Source organism: Schistocerca serialis, chromosome 11 (genome assembly GCF_023864345.2).
Source record: "Schistocerca serialis cubense isolate TAMUIC-IGC-003099 chromosome 11, iqSchSeri2.2, whole genome shotgun sequence".
NCBI classification, from domain to species: domain Eukaryota; kingdom Metazoa; phylum Arthropoda; class Insecta; order Orthoptera; family Acrididae; genus Schistocerca; species Schistocerca serialis.
Window position 1 is genome coordinate 83493477 of NC_064648.1, and position 16223 is coordinate 83509699.

At 37.4% G+C, this 16223-nt stretch overlaps 1 protein-coding gene across 8 annotated transcripts in view; it reads right to left on the reverse strand.

Annotated features, from left to right (window-relative positions):
* The window catches only part of LOC126426871 (zinc finger protein 99-like), a 172144-nt gene that overhangs the window by 57645 nt on the left and 98276 nt on the right, over positions 1–16223 (reverse strand). For 5 of the 8 annotated variants that reach the window (XM_050088910.1, XM_050088911.1, XM_050088909.1 and 2 more), the window contains one exon: positions 6991–10417. The exons of 2 other annotated variants lie outside the window; for them this stretch is intronic. In XM_050088910.1, coding sequence (XP_049944867.1) covers positions 9103–10417 — 1315 coding nt within the window. In that variant the 3' untranslated portion in view covers positions 6991–9102. Of the gene's footprint in view, positions 1–6990; positions 10418–16223 lie in introns of those variants that run through there. One more of the 8 variants, XR_007576450.1, reaches the window with a different exon arrangement.

Here is a 16223-nt window from a genome sequence, read left to right on the forward strand (position 1 = left end):
GAATTTGAGTTGAGGTTTTTCATAAAAAAAGACAATAAAAAATAAAAAATTCAAATTTCTGGCAAAATATTATTCCTGCATATTTTATTATATTTTTCCGTTAAAACACAGCTCTTTTGGTTTACACATGTAAAATTTTATATTTGTACATTAATAAATATGGCTGTAATGATTTTTTAAATAAATGTTTGCATTTTCCATTATATCCCCCTTAAGGTAAAGTAAGTATTTTAGAGCTTATGTCTCCTACACAGTTTTTCTTGTTATGTTATATACTACTGCCTCTCAAAATATGGAATACTAGTTTCTAAAACAATGTACACACTTGTTTTTGAATTTGTCCCTTTTACTGTATTTTCTTCTTTCTTTTAATTCTGTTGTGGACTGGGTAGTAAATTTTCAAATTTCTACTATTTTTGAACATATTGTAAGTTTTGCACAGTATCGTTCTATTCATAGTAAATGTATTGGCACTTTGCCGGCTGTGGTGGTCTAGCGGCTCTAGGTGCTCAGTCCAGAACCGCGCGACTGTTACTGTCGCCGGTTCGAATCCTGCCTCAGGCATGGATTTGTGTGACGTCCTTAGGTTAGTTAGGTTTAAGTAGTTCTAAGTTCTAGGTGACTGATGACCACAGATGTTATGTCCCATAGTGCTCAGAGCCATTTTTTTTTGTATTGGCACTTTGCACTTCTAATTAATTTTGATTCCCACAGTTAAAATTATTATTGCTTACTACATTTATCCTCAGTATCAACACAGCCTTTTTATTTATGTTGTTACTACTACTACACTATTTCTGAAGACTCCTTCCATTATGACTGTCCAAGTGTTTCAAATATTTTCTTTTCCTGAGTATGTCACTCCAACAGTTCTGCCAGATCTGGAATACCCCAACAACTACCCTGTGTCATCTAATGGCCAGCAAACCTTTTATTATGGACAGATATTTTTTTATTTTGTTACTGTAATATAAACCAAACTCAGATCTGAACAAACACTGTTGCCCTGTAATTTTTTGCTCCTAACAATGTCCTTTCTCCTACATCCTTGGGCTATTCAAAAGGGTGAAAGGTTAAGAATGTACAACTCTGTGTGCCAGTCCCAACAAGGATCCATAGATATTAATAATTTTTGTCTTTTCTTTGTCGTTACGGTTCCACTTTCTGTGCTCAATCATAGTTAGGTGCACATGCTGGTACAGGGGAGTTGATTTAGTCCGATATGCTTGTGAGTCTTTTTTTATTTACTTGTGCCAAATCAAACATGGTTTGTGCCATCTACAACAGCCTCAATTGTGTTTTATCTCTGCTACAGAGCAGCTGACCCATCCCTGTTTCTATCGAGACTGGCAACTTCATCTTTCCTGGAGGGCCCAATAGAAACTAGCACTGCAATAACTGCAGACTTCTCTGACTACATTTATGACTCTTAATTGGCCCTCACACAATCACGCAGCCATCGACTCTATGTTGCCCACAATCCACCTGGTGTTCTGGACTGCAGCAGCTCCTATATTCCCACAAATGATGCTGATACTATTTCATGCTAGGATTTCACTCGTTTTTCTTTTTGTTCAGGCACAACTCTTCTAGCTGCTGCTATCCATCATCCTTTTAGTGTTTGCTGATTTTCATACACAGAGTACTAATATTTTCCACGATATCCTTACTGTCTCTGTTCTTGTCAGAAGGAATATCAAGTTGTGTTTCTATTAAGTAGGTTGTGCATCTTCGTACTTGCAAAATGATGAGAGTTAATGCTATGATTGTGGCATTCAGTCTAGTTAACCACAAAAAGGATGCTGTATTAGGTTCATTTCGTTGCTAGTATCACTGTACCAAAAGCCATCTTGTCATATCTCCTCCACTAACATATGAATAATCTTTTTTTCACTGGACATTAAAACCAAATGATATGGTTTTTTCTTGAAGTTACTATTATTAGATTATTTATTTGTCATGTCAAAAGAACAGAAGTGTCAAAAATATATATACAAAAGAATACCAAAAATTGGCCACGTCAAGTGCATTCGGTGTAGCTCTCAACAGGTCTTGCATGGTGCAGGTGGTTGGTGATGAGGAACACTGAGGGGAAATGGCTGTTAGTCTGCTCAAAGCCACACTGGCAAAGAACTGAGTCTACAGAGAAACCCCAAGTCTGCAGACTGGTCTTGCACGTTGTGTTTGATCATAATCTACTGAGAGACCCCATATTGACCACTTCTCCGAATATCAATGAGGGAGTTCTTTCTTTGGAGCGATCCATTCTCCTACATACCGACATTTCTCCCCCCATTACAAGTTCCTTGCCACATGTGGATTCTCAATGAGAGCCTCAATAGTTGTCAAGAAGCTCTTTCTTGATTTCAGCCAGTGGTTGAGCTTCCTTCGTTGTGGCCTTACTTTTCTCATATTTCGCAGCTACCTAACATCTCGTTTCAGGAGGAGCTATGCCAGTGAGGCAACGGAGTTTGTCCACAGGAATAGGTCTTAAGCAACCCGTGATAATCTGGCAAGGCTCATTTAGAGCCTCATCTACGTTCCTGGCATGACTGGACTAGTACCATGCATATTCAGCAGTGGAACAACACAGACAAACGCGCTTAGCGCACAGTGCATGGTTTAGCACCCCTTGATGTGCCTGTCAATTTTCGCACTGTTATTATTTCTGGATGCCACTTTCTGTTTGGTGTTTAGTCAACACTTTTTATATGTTAGCGTGCAATCCAGTATTACTCTAGGATTCTTGCGAGTAGGTTTATGCTCGAGTACGATGTCTCCCCAGGATATATTTAACGATCTATTTGCCTGTTTATTCTTCAGGTGGAAAGCGCAGATCTGGGTCTTGGCAGGATTAGGTTTCAAGTAATTCCCATTATAGTAAACAGTGAATTTTTCCAGAGATTTTGATAGCATATCTTCTACAGACTCAGAACAGTAAGCCTGAGTAGTGATAGTGCAGTCATCAGCATAAATAAAGCTTAGGGTCACTTCAGGGATAGGTTGATCGTTGGTATAGATGTTGAATAATAGCAGTGCAAGCACACTGCCTTGTGGCAGCCCATTTTTCTGAGTTCTCCACCTACTTTTCTTTCCCTGAAATCCCACAATTAATAAATAAATAAATCTGTAATTCTGGAGAAGGTTTCTAATATTGCACATGCATGTGAAGTCTTTAGTTATGTCATAAACTTTATTCAGAACGAGCCGATGGTTGATCGTATCATAAGCTGTGGATAGATGGATAAATACAGCACCTGTAATGAGCCATTTCTCATATCCATCTTCGATATGTTGTGTTAAGTTTAATAGTTAAGATGTGTGGCTCTTCCCTTCTCTGAAGTTGCTTGATGTGGTATTAGAAGATGCTCCACCTTTCTAATCATTCTCTGAAGAATGAGCCTCTCCAGTATTTTGTGGAGGTGACAGAATAAAGAGATTGGTCTATAATTTTTGGGATCTTTCCTATCCTTTCCGTGTTTCGGTATGGCAATTACTGTTGATTTTTCGCCATACTTTAGCGATCTTGCACTCTCGAATACAGTTGCCCATAAATTGCAGTAACCAAAGCATTTTAGCGGAACCAAAATTGTTGATTTGTTCAGCTCTAATGTCATCCAGTCCTACTGCTTTTCCCTATTTACATTTATTCAGGACTGAATTCAATTCTTCAAGAGAGAAAGATGGAGATAAGATACTGTTCTCTTGATCTGTTTGCCTGAATAATTGTTTCCTCTCTATATTTGTGGGTTTAGTTGATCTGCCATTAATCAGGGGTTGGTAAGCAATTTGGTCTGGTTTAATGTTAACATACGTGTTGACCTGAGTGTCGTCATTACTCAGGCAATGTAATAGCCTCCAGGCCTTTTGACTACTTTTACTCATGTCACAGTCTGCCATTAATTGTATCCATTCTTCTCTCTTAGCCTCAGATATTAAATAGAGGACATTCTGTGCAAGGCTTGATGTGGCTTCACTGAAAGGATCTTCTTCCAACTATCTGTAGTACTCTTTAAGAAGAGTGATCTTTTCATGTGTTATATACCCTTGATATAGTTCATTCTGCATCCCCTTAGAATTGATGCTAAGGCAGAGGCATTAACGATGTTAACAAAATTCTCATATTGATCTATCACAGGACCTATAGTTAAATTTTCTCATCTAAAAATTTTGAAAATTTCAGCCAATCAGCTGTTTTGAAGTTGTACCTTCGTCTGAAAGGGAGTTCTTGAGGTCTTACTTGTGGGAGAACTTGACACATAATTGGTCGACGTTGTGTATTCGGTATGGGCTTACAGACGAATTTAGTGCAGGTATTAAAAATACTTTCACTAACGAAAATCAGATACGGATTATAGCCAGCGTTCACTGTAGAAGGAATGAGGTAGTTTGCTGTCATGAAGGAGTGAATGATGGAAAGTTTCAGCCCACATGAGGACAGCCTCACCATTCTGGTCCTCTTGAGTGTACCCCCAAGCAAGGCTGTGACTGTTGAAATCAGGTATCACAATAGAATCTTTCTCTTTAATAAAATTTTCAGGTGGGGTGATGGAAAAATCTGTTGCTAGAGGTATATATGCTGATGTGACTCTACAGTTACTTAACAGTAATAATTTCATTATTGTTATCTGACTGACGAATACTACAGACTTCAAGGTCAGGTCTTATAAGGATGGCGCTTCCATACTGTACATCATGTCAGCAACCAGTTTCATTCCAGGAACAGAAGGACATCTCTGCCGGGTATCTACGTATTTCTTCAACACAAGATATCACAGTACTTAGTGTGGCACATGTCTTGCAAGAGTTGTTGCTTGCAGGAAGGTATTCCTTCAATATTCATGTATATTATAGTCAACACTGTCCCAAAAACGACTTCTGGTGTGAAAGGATCAGCTGCCAGGTTATTATGGCATTTCCCATGGTACACCTGATTGCAATTCATATCTCTGTATTTATCATCAAACATTGCAATCTTCAGGGAGGCTCCTTTCATGTACCCCATTATTAGATGAGGCCTTAACTCTGGAGAGATCATAATTATTTGTAGTAATGCAAATGCTTAAAAATGTCCCATAGCATGCTTTACGGCAATATTTGTTGAAAATCAACTAACCTGAGTATAATCAAATAGACTTAGCTAATGGAACATCCACAGGGGGATACTGGTGTATCTCAATCTGTTCTTTATGAGACAATGTATGAATTGCATAGATCTATCTCATGTGTCATGCACTGTAACCAAAGATATGAAACTATGTCGATGTGCAACTGCCTAGCTCCAACTTGTACAAATTTATGGGCATAAATGTATGAGTGAGTTACACCTGCAGTCCTATGTGGCACACTAGTTAACTTACCCTTAGTAAACGTAGCCACATTAAACATAAACAATAAAAAATTTAAATAGCAGGAATACGTAATGCAGAATCCAAATATGTAGCATGAATCAGCAAACTATTTTCACAATTTTATATTTTAGTGAAAAGCAGCTTTTCTAGCTTTAAATGAAACCTGTATCATCTTCCAACAAACTCCATTCACTCAAGTAATTTCAAACAAAAAGTACTCCAATTCTGTTTACAACAATATTTAAAATCATACTTTCTTGATTTATGATTCAGTTTGGACTCAAGTTAACACTAACATTAGTCTTTCGACAGATGTCAAACAATACAGGTTTCAAAAAGATCCATTTTGGACAGGAGTGCAAGGCAACAATTATCGTGTCTAAATGATGTTCCTAAGAACTTTTTGGTTATAAAATGCCACCCATATTAGCTTGAAGTGCAGTGGTGATAATGTGAGGACATTCATTACAGCCTTTATGGAATTTGCCACATATATTTCAGCGGAAAACATCTAAAAGTGTTCAGGAACATCATATGATGATGGCAACAATAACCAGTTACTAATAATGACATTTGTTTCAGTCTTATTATATAAATACCACATTACAACAATTAATAGCACTTTATTTTGACAAAGTACTATTGTCAATATTTCCCATTGCTTCTGTCACTTGAACTCCAATTTTAATATATCACTGTGGGTTACTTAATTTCTGTTCAGAATCTTTAGAATCATCACAAGCGTATTTTCAGTGATGAGACTATTAAAATAGAAGAGTTACAAGCCAGAATTTAAGCTTCATGTGAGTATAGTATTGTAAGTTTGTGAATTCAAGGCTCTGTTCTTACCTGAATAATAATAGTAATGATGTTTGTCTCAGCAAGCATTACTGAGAGAACAAAATATTTTTCTGTTTTGATTAAAATAGACCAACCACAAAAAGCACAGTACCAACAGGAACTGAAGTAGAAATATGCAACTAAGTAGCTGGACAGAATAGTGTAACAACATTACTATAAGGAGAATGACACAATTTAAAATCCATGCAATTTCTTTCCAAGTCACAACCAAAATTTCTAATGAAATGTGTATGAGGATGGGAGCCCACAAACTATAAATAGATCAACATTCCCTAAATATTTAAAAGCCACAGCAGTATTGCAGCCTAGATAGCAGCATACTATTATGTTGCAAGAACCATCATCAGAGATACATTCTCATTACAGTAAAAAGCCGCACAGCTGAAAGTGTCGAAAACTTCAGAAATGCCTATCACTTAATAAAAATAGTCTCAAGTTATTGAAAGTATGACAAAACTTAATAAACGAACTACCTCACACCAATAAAAAATTGGTGAGAAGTCGAAAACACCGACCAAAAACAAACATTATGAAATATGAGACAAAGCATTAGTAAAGATTTCTGAAAAACTCACATTTACTCAGAGAAATTATGGAAAATAAACACTATGAAATCATGTTTAAAGCAGATAAAAGACAACCAAAAAAATCAGATTAAAACAAAGTAATTAGAAAGAAAGCACTTTTAATAAATTAACTTATTACAATAAAAATTATACATTTGGATTAAATTCATATTCTAGTAATCACACTGAGCTCTTAACTGTCCTCGTGTTTATACAAACAGTTGGAATTATAATCTGACACTACATGATGACAGTTTTGCCACTGATGTTTGTACAGTAGTTACATGATATTTAAAAACAGACAAATAATTGAAAGATTTGATGCATAAAATTAATCTTCATTTAATCAGAATTATGTACAGGGATTTTTTAACACAAATATTTTTCACAAGAAATATGGCACTTAAACTGACAATAGTGTATTGGCATAAAATTTAACGAAGCACGAAAATTTGAATTACTACACAATGTACCAAAAGATCCTTTTGTGTCAAGATACACTGTTGATCGAAATCATTATACCCACTTCCCTAGGAGGAGTGTATGCTACCCAGTGGCATTTTGGTTATGTCACGTAGTAACGAAACTATATAACCAGCAATGAATGGGTAATCATTCTAGTTACAGTTCGTGTAAAAAACTGGCATAAATAACTTTGCCAAAGATCAGATGGTTTTGCCTGGTGCCTGGGTAAGTGCATCTAAAAAACAGTGAATGTGGTTGGCTGCTCAGATGCTTCTATCATTAGCCTCTATGGAACATTGTTGAAAGATGGGATATCCACAAGTTGACAAAAGGTTGTAGGATTACCATGCATTTCCTAGAACAAGGAGATCAGAACCTAGCTGCTTTGTAAAGTGGGATTGATGGCCATCTGTGGATACAGAAGAAAATGCTTGTCAGTTACTAGAGTAATACGAATGGGATAATTGAGATTGGACTGCATACCAATAAAGATGTGTCACCTGTTGGGATAAGTGACATTTCTTGTGGACCAAGTTAATGGTTGTGCCCAGATGTGCCATCATCCAGATGAACAGTCGTTCAACACATGCACAACACAACAGGTGCAGAAAGATGGTGGCAATGTCATGCTATGGGGGATATTCATATGAGACGCCAAGAAGCAGCTGGTCATAATTGGAAGCACCATGACAGATGTGAAGAACACGAACATTATTGCAACCTCTGTGTCACTTAATGCTCGATGTATTTCCTGAGAGTGACAACATCTTACAGCAGGATAACTGTCCAAATCACAAGGTCAGAATCACACTGCAATGGTTTGAGCATCATGATAGCTCACACTGTTGTCTTTCCCACCTCATTTGGTCATTACGAAACGAATTTGGGATGCTATTGCATACTAACTACACAGCAACAAACTGATAGCCTGCAGTTAATGGGAACTGTGTGAGACGTGTGTAGACATACAGTCCAATTTACTAGTGGAAAACTAACAGCGAACTAATGAGTCCACACCATACGGAAGCACTGTTGTATTGCAGTCTGAAGGTGAATCAAAATGCTACTAGGCAGATGATTACAATTTTTGCCTGATCTCTGCATACTTGCCACCATCAGTTATTTCCTAATGTAGAAGTAGCACAGATCACATGTGTGCAAATTTTGATCACACAAATAGCATTACTATTAAGGAGGCATACCCAGTAACATGTTTGCATAATCATGATATTTTTGTATCTTTCTCCATCGTTGAGAAAAATAGCCTGAGTGATGGATGTGTAATAAACACATTTATGCTGTCGACTGGGTACTGCCTACAGCTTCATGAATATTGAAATGGCAGTTTCTTACAAATAACTAGCAACATACTGGTAAATTCTCCTGAAGAATATAGAGTCCTGATTACTGCATAGGACTTCTACTCAAACGAGAAACAGATATCTTTCGATGCCCCAATTTCTGGTAGACAGATCGTTATAGCATGGAGCATTTACAACAAAAAATTGCAATTGTGTGCTTCATATATTGTATTTAGTATGCAACTTCTTTGAACATGAAGCTGTGAAAACGGATTTGTCCTTTTTTTGTGACCTTTCTGTAGCACATGCGATCAATATTCGTAACACACTTGTGGTCTCCTTTGAACATGTGTAAGTCTACAGACCTCAACAATACTTTGAGTGGTCTCTACGTAATATGTATTATTGCATGCTTCTAAAGATGATAGACTGGAGTAAAAGATTCCCAGCAAATATCACATCTGTGTAGCCTTTTTTTCAGTGTGTAGTGATTGCTGTTTCTTGAGGTTACTCGAGTTTTTATACAATTTGCCATAAATACTACATTTGTGTTTTCATTTACCGGTGTGTACTAATGATTTCCTTCAGATTACCAGAGGAAGAAAAATATTTGCCGCAAGTATATTTGTGGGGGCTCATTCCTGCGTGTATTAATTTCTGTGTTTTTAGATGACCCAGTTCTGAAAACGATTTGCCACCAACATTGACTTTGTGTGGTCCCTGTTCAGTGTGTATTAATTCATGTTTCTCGAGACTGCCCCATTGAGGAAACGATTTACCACAAACACTATATTTGTATGGTCTCTTTCCCATGTGTGTCAACAAATGCCTCTTGACATTGCCCGACTGAGTAAACGATTTTCCACAAACATCGCATTCGTGGGGTCTCTTTCCTGTATGTATTAATTCATGTGTCCTGAGATTGCTCGACTGAGTAAACGATTTTCCACAAACACGGCATTCGTGGGGTCTCTTTCCCGTGTGTATTAATTCGTGTGCCTTGAGACTGCCCAAAAGAATAAACGATTTTCCACAAACACTGCATTCATGGGGTCTCTTTCCTGTATGTATTAATTCGTGTCTTTTGAGATTGCTCGACTGAGTAAACGATTTTCCACAAACATGGCATTCGTGGGGTCTCTTTCCCGTGTGTATTAATTCGTGTACCTTGAGACTATTTGAACGATTAAACGATTTGCCACAAACATCACATTTGTGACGTCTCTTTGCACTTAGCACAGTGTGGACATTAACATGATCACTTGTACACAAAATTCCATAGTCATCACATCTGAGTTGCTCTGCAACTTGTGTCACAGTATGTGTATTGCTTGTGTCACTAAAGGATTTCCTTAAAGTTTTCGTGGTTTCCTTGGATGAAGATTGCTTCTCAGTCTGTTCCACAATTTCCTCTCTTACACTTTCTAAGGAGATGTTGTTTTCATGGTCATCACTACATTCAAGTTTCTCACTGTTGGCAGCTGATAATGCTTGGTCACCCTCACTCATTCTCAAATGTTCTTTCAAGCTGTCATCAGTGGGCAATACCTCACCACATGACTTACACACATATGCAGGTGCCTGCACACCATCAATGTGGATGAAGATATGCATTATGAGTCTGTACTTTGAAGGGAAGCTCTGTAGGCAGAAACTACAGTTAAACTTATGGAATTCCTTTTCCCTGATGCTACAACTTAATCTTGTGCCACATAAGCTGTCTTCTTGTGAAGTCCGTAACTTGCTATAGTTATGGGACATACTGAAATCTGTTGACATCTCTGTATCTATCTCCAGATCGTCATCGACTAGTCCTTGATGTAATGCTTCTTGATACGAAACGTTACAGCTGTCACCAGCACTTTGAATGAAACTGAGGAAGGAGAAAAGAGGTGTGAAATTACACGATACAAAAAACAGTATTTCACCATCCACAAAATCAGGGACTTTAAACCGAAAGATAAAAATGTATGGGTCTCACAGATAACTTATCCAGTACATGTAAGTGATTTAAAATTATCATGACATTCTGCCAGAGCGATAGAATTTTTATGAGGCAAATGATCACAGGAAATTCAATAACGACCAGTCTCATTCAGTGCTGACTGGGTTTCCTAATTTTTTAGTAGGTACTGTTATTTAAGAGTCTTGTAATATTTTTAAAATACTGTTCAACAATCTTTTAGACCAAATTATTAATATTATTAGATATAATATCCTCCAGTTTTTGACATAACAGTTTCCACACAAAGATAAAGGAAAAGAAAAGAGAAATCAATGATTTTAAAACTAAAATAAATCACTCTTTCCAAGTGGATTTTTCTTTTTTTGGAGAACACTTTGAGCTTAGAGTATAAATTCTTAAAAGCACTCATGATAAATTTATTTCACAAAGCAATGAAGCATGGCATTTTATTTGATTCCAAATGAATCCCCAACTACCACAAACATCACATTTATTATTGGCTAGGTAGTATGGCCATGAACCAGGTGGACAACACCTGTACAGGAACACATACATAAATTTCCAGACTCATGAACAAATGTGAATGACACACACAAATTATTCCAACATTAGAGTGTGTTGTTAGCAGCACAGCTTATGTGTAGCTCTTTCTAATTGACATATTGTCTGTCAGGGAGGATGCCAATGCAGTTACAGCCTCCCATTCTAAAGTATCTTCACAACTCCTGGTCCCCTGGAGTTCCAAAACATCCTCAACTGAATCACACACCCCTATCAATGGTGACATCAGCACAAATCATGTACAGTGCATCCTACCATAGTCCTCTGCGAGCAAGTGATGGCAGTAGGTGAATTGTCTACCTGTGTGATATCTGGGTCCAATCATTCCACCTGCAGCTACCCCATTCCATCACAATGGAACTGGACATCTTTGAGCTTCCCAATGAGGTCATTTGAGTGTGGATATGGCTGTGGGTGTGTAGGAGCATGCACATACTTGCATGCTATTATTCTATCCTGATTGCTGCTTTTGACTGTTTTGCTTTTTGATGGATATGTGGTTTCAAGTAACCAATGACAGTGAAACATTACAGTTTGCTTTCATCAAAAACTGAAGTTTTGCTGCAGTAGATGGCTATGCAAAGAAACATATCAAGAAATATTTCTGTCTTGAGTTGGCTCACAGAGGTTAGCCTTAAAATCTCTGAACAAAATAATCATGATCTCAGTTGTGCTGCAGATTGTTAATCTCTTGTTTTCTTGGATATACTGCAACTCATACAGTTGTGGTAACGTTAGGGCATGAGTTTAAATTCAAGGCTACAAAAGGCTGTCTAAAATCATCAGACGCAAAGTTAATGTAGAATATTATATCCCACTGATTACAGTACTGTATGCTGAATTTAAAAAGAACACGCCTTTTGGGTATGCCCTATGTAGGTATATTTCTTCTACAGTTGCTTCCACATCTGCCAGATGATAAGAGTAGATGCCTGGTGTGCTCATAATCAAAGTGGCTGAAAACACCTCCCACTTTCAAAGCTTACAGGTGGCATAGATGGCAGGCACTGACTTTCCCCAAACACTCCTTTGTACACATATACAAGGACACAGCCACAATTACACACATTTCCAACATATTATCAGATTAGGGAAAGGCAGTGTATTCCAGCCATTCACATTCTCAGGGTGGAGCAATATCCTTCAAATGTACACTGGATGTGAGTGCGTAGTTGTTTGGATTCTACAGACCAGGTATGGCACATGCTGATCGAATTTTTCTTGTCATTTGGCTTACAGTTGGTGAGGGCCACTTTACAGTAATTATTGTGCAATGTATCATTTTCCCCTGGGTTCAGTAGAACAGGCAAGATTGCTTTCTCACATAAAGCTGAAATTTTCCTACTAGTTCAGCTGTTATGTAGCACTGCTTGAAAATAAAAAGTCATATCTAAGTTTCTTGCGGCATTACATCCACCCTCCCTGAGCTATCTCCTTTTCTCCCCTCTGGTTTTTAGATTTGTTCCTGACTGATACAGCAGTTTTATGGGCTATCACAACAATAATAAATCCTCCTCGACATTACTCATATTTTTTTTTGAGCCAGCTGACAAAAGAAATGATGTATACAGCTGTTCTGGGCTAAATATTCACTGCAGATGAACAACACTCGAACTATCACCAAGCTTTGCAAGAGGTGAATACTGTAGGTTGACACTTACTTCCACAACAGGACAAGTGCACCAACAGTGTGGTGAATATACCTTGCAATAATCATAGTCTGGCAAGATGTAAGCAATTTTGAATATCACCAGATGATAAAACAATCCTCTGTTTGCTCTATGTGGTACCCACCTCAGTGACTTTTTGACATGCCTATGTGTGTAGGTTACAATTATAATTAAGCAGGATTAGAGATCAGTTGTGAGAAAATAAATAACTGTGCTGAAGTAAATTCTAGCACTTGTATTCAGAAGACATGGCTTATCTCACAACCCACCAGGAGATGCTGGCATTACACCTGCATATTACTGACAATATCTCCTACAAATGAAATGGCTGGCAAAATTTTAGGACAATATTAGCAATGCTTCTTCCAAAGAGAATCTTGGCAAATCAAAACAAAATCTATTGTTATCATTGAGTAACTGCCCTAAGAATTCATACAGCTAGTGTCTGATCTCAATCCTCACTTATCCCTCACACACAGCAAATAATACAGGTTGCCCATCCAGCTGTCCTTACCCCCAGTGGCAACCAGTCAGATACTGTGCCCTGAAAGCATGGGAGTATTGAAACATTTACAAAGTGACTCATGTGAAATACAGTGATCTTCTACAAATAAAAAGTTTCATTTACTCCACATGTGCTATCAAAACATGAATGTTCCATTGCAGTATAATAGATATTAAACCAATGATAAGCTTTTGTGTTATTACTACAAGGCATTAGGGAGATGACAATTTGAAGGTTTTCACTGTGAAACTTTGTGGTTCCATCACAAAACCATAAATGTTTGCATCACATGTGATTCATGGGATATAGGGTATTTGTACCTGATGTTCTAAAAGTGCCAAGTCTCATTATTTGGACAGTTATTATCTTGTATGTTTTTTCTACAGTGAGTATGGTGGTGGTTTAGGTTTCAAGTATTTTCTATCTTATTCTTTTGGGATAGAGTAGAACATCAAGTAACACCCCCATCAGTTGCCACAACCCTAAAGCCATCATCATATGTGTTCTTGATGACATTGCTAGTGAAAGTTCCAACACTGAATATACCAAGATGTCCCATTGGAACAACCTTCCCATAACAAAAGTGAATGACACAGCTAATATCCTAGTCTATTGCTGGACAGTCATGGTTGAAGCTGGTAGAATTGTTGCAACACATATGTTCCTGATTCATATGCAGCTTTCTGATATTTCTCATAGAGTTCTTGTCCTTTAAATGACACAATGAAATCCCACAAGAAAGCTTGTGATATTTGGGACTTATGGCATCATGTCAATATTGATTATGTGAGCAGTAACACATGCTGTTAACCCTTATGAACTTCAGTTTAATATTATATCTCTTAACTGCATCTTACCATTTTAGTTATAATTTTCCTCGAGAATGTGTTGCCTCATTTCTACCAGCCCTTCTTAATTGCTGTGTAACGTCTGAAAAATAACTTATGATAAACAAAAACTTACTATAGTGTTGTGAGAATATATGATATTTAGTGTACAATTAAAAACTCTATCAGCATCTCCACGGCACAATGTCATGATTTCCTAATTTTGTGACGTTTTGGTAATAGCTAAGTTATTTGACATGTTTGAGTTGTGTGGCACCCACTTACCATATGAAACATTTATCTTGCCAAAGTGAAGTGACATGCCTGCCTTAATGAAACTGGGAGACATACAGTATATAAAACTGCAATGGGAGGATATCTAGGGAGAGTCCACACGCTAACATGTGGTTAATGAAGATGGATGGCCGGTCTTTCTAGTAGTAAAGGTACCAGCCACCACCATACCATATGCTAAGGAAATTATTTTGCAATTCCTGAGGACATGCTGCTCTGCTGTATAGTTTAATGATAATGACATCCAATTGGGTAAAATATTCCAGTAGCAATATAGCCTCCCAATAATATCTCTGGGAGGGGGCTACTCTGGTGGATATCATCAGGGGAAAGAAACAATATCACTACAAGTGAGAGTGTGGAATGTTAAGTCCCTTGATTGATTAGGTGAGTCAGAGAACATGAAATCAGAAATGGATAAGTTGAAGTTTGATATGGTGGGAATTAGTGTGGTGCATGGGAGGAAGAACAACATTTCTGGTTAGGTGACTGCAGAGTTATCAACACAAAATGAAACTGGAGTAATGCATGAGTAGAAGTAATTATAAATTATAATGCAGAAGTGTAGGTAAACTAATATGAACAGTACTGTTGACTCAGTTCCATAGGCAACACAGATAAAAAGGCAAAACTATTCATAATTGTACAGGCACATATAATTACTAGCTCTGTCAATTATGAAGAACTTAAAAGAATATATAAGCTTGTACTTAGATAAAATTTTGAAGTGGAGCAAGCCTTCAACCATTAGGATTAAAAATAGTGAGTTTCACAAGAAGGAGAAACATAGTGCCCTATCACTACACTCATCAATTCTTGAGTGTAGCAGTATGTGAAGATACCAATGGAATCATCACACTGGTTCAGTTGTAGGTACAGCGGTCAGTCGATTGCTGGGATACCACAGAAATCTAATGCTTTCAAAACAACTGTGTGACTCACCTCAGAACATTGCTAAAGGGTGTGTGACACATATCAAATAGGTCTAACCAGCGATATTAATCTTTTACTTCACATTGCTTTGCAAGGAACAGATGTAGATGTAGACATAGCGGTCACACTCATCTGTGAGCATTTACTACGTGAAAAATGGTAAATGTTTACCATGGATATACACAGAAATTGCAGAATTGAATTATTTCCTAAAAATGATTTTGCAACCTCATGAGTCCAGCCTTACCATACAACAGGTCAAGTGGCTACTACAGTTCAAACACCAAAAAAGCATAGCCACAATTTGGGATGAGAACATATTGTGCCAAGAAAAAAGAGCTTTACTGAACACAAAGGAAGATCTGATAGTGCACTACAGACAGTACAGCAGAATATTTCACTATGCACAGTTTGTTGTCTTCTGAAGTAGTTAGAGCTCTGTCTACCTTGCACAAGATACTTAAGTCCAAGGAGTTATTCTTCCCGTGCTCTTACTTCCATTCAGTATCATGGTTTTTTTAGAGAATAAGAATATTAGGAAAATTATTAACACAATTGATAACATTTGTCCTGTAATTTCACTCTAGTTCTGTGGTGACAAAACTTTCCTTCTATGATCGAAGCACAACTGATCAGTATTCATTTTACTGTCAGATAAATCACTGTCAGTTTTGCTCCCAAATCAGCCAAGTTTGCAATGTGTGCATTAAGTCCTTTTGGGGAATTGTACTGTGTGAGATTTCCCAAATTCAGACATTGGTAACTCTAGGCATCCTTTGTTAGTAGCTTCTCAAGTCACAAAAGATGACTCACCAGTTAAGTCTTCATGGCCTTACTAAAGCTGACTACAGCTGCTTTATGAAATTTAAGATCATGATGGTGGCCTGTAAACGGTCAATACAACAAGCTTATGTTTCCCAATC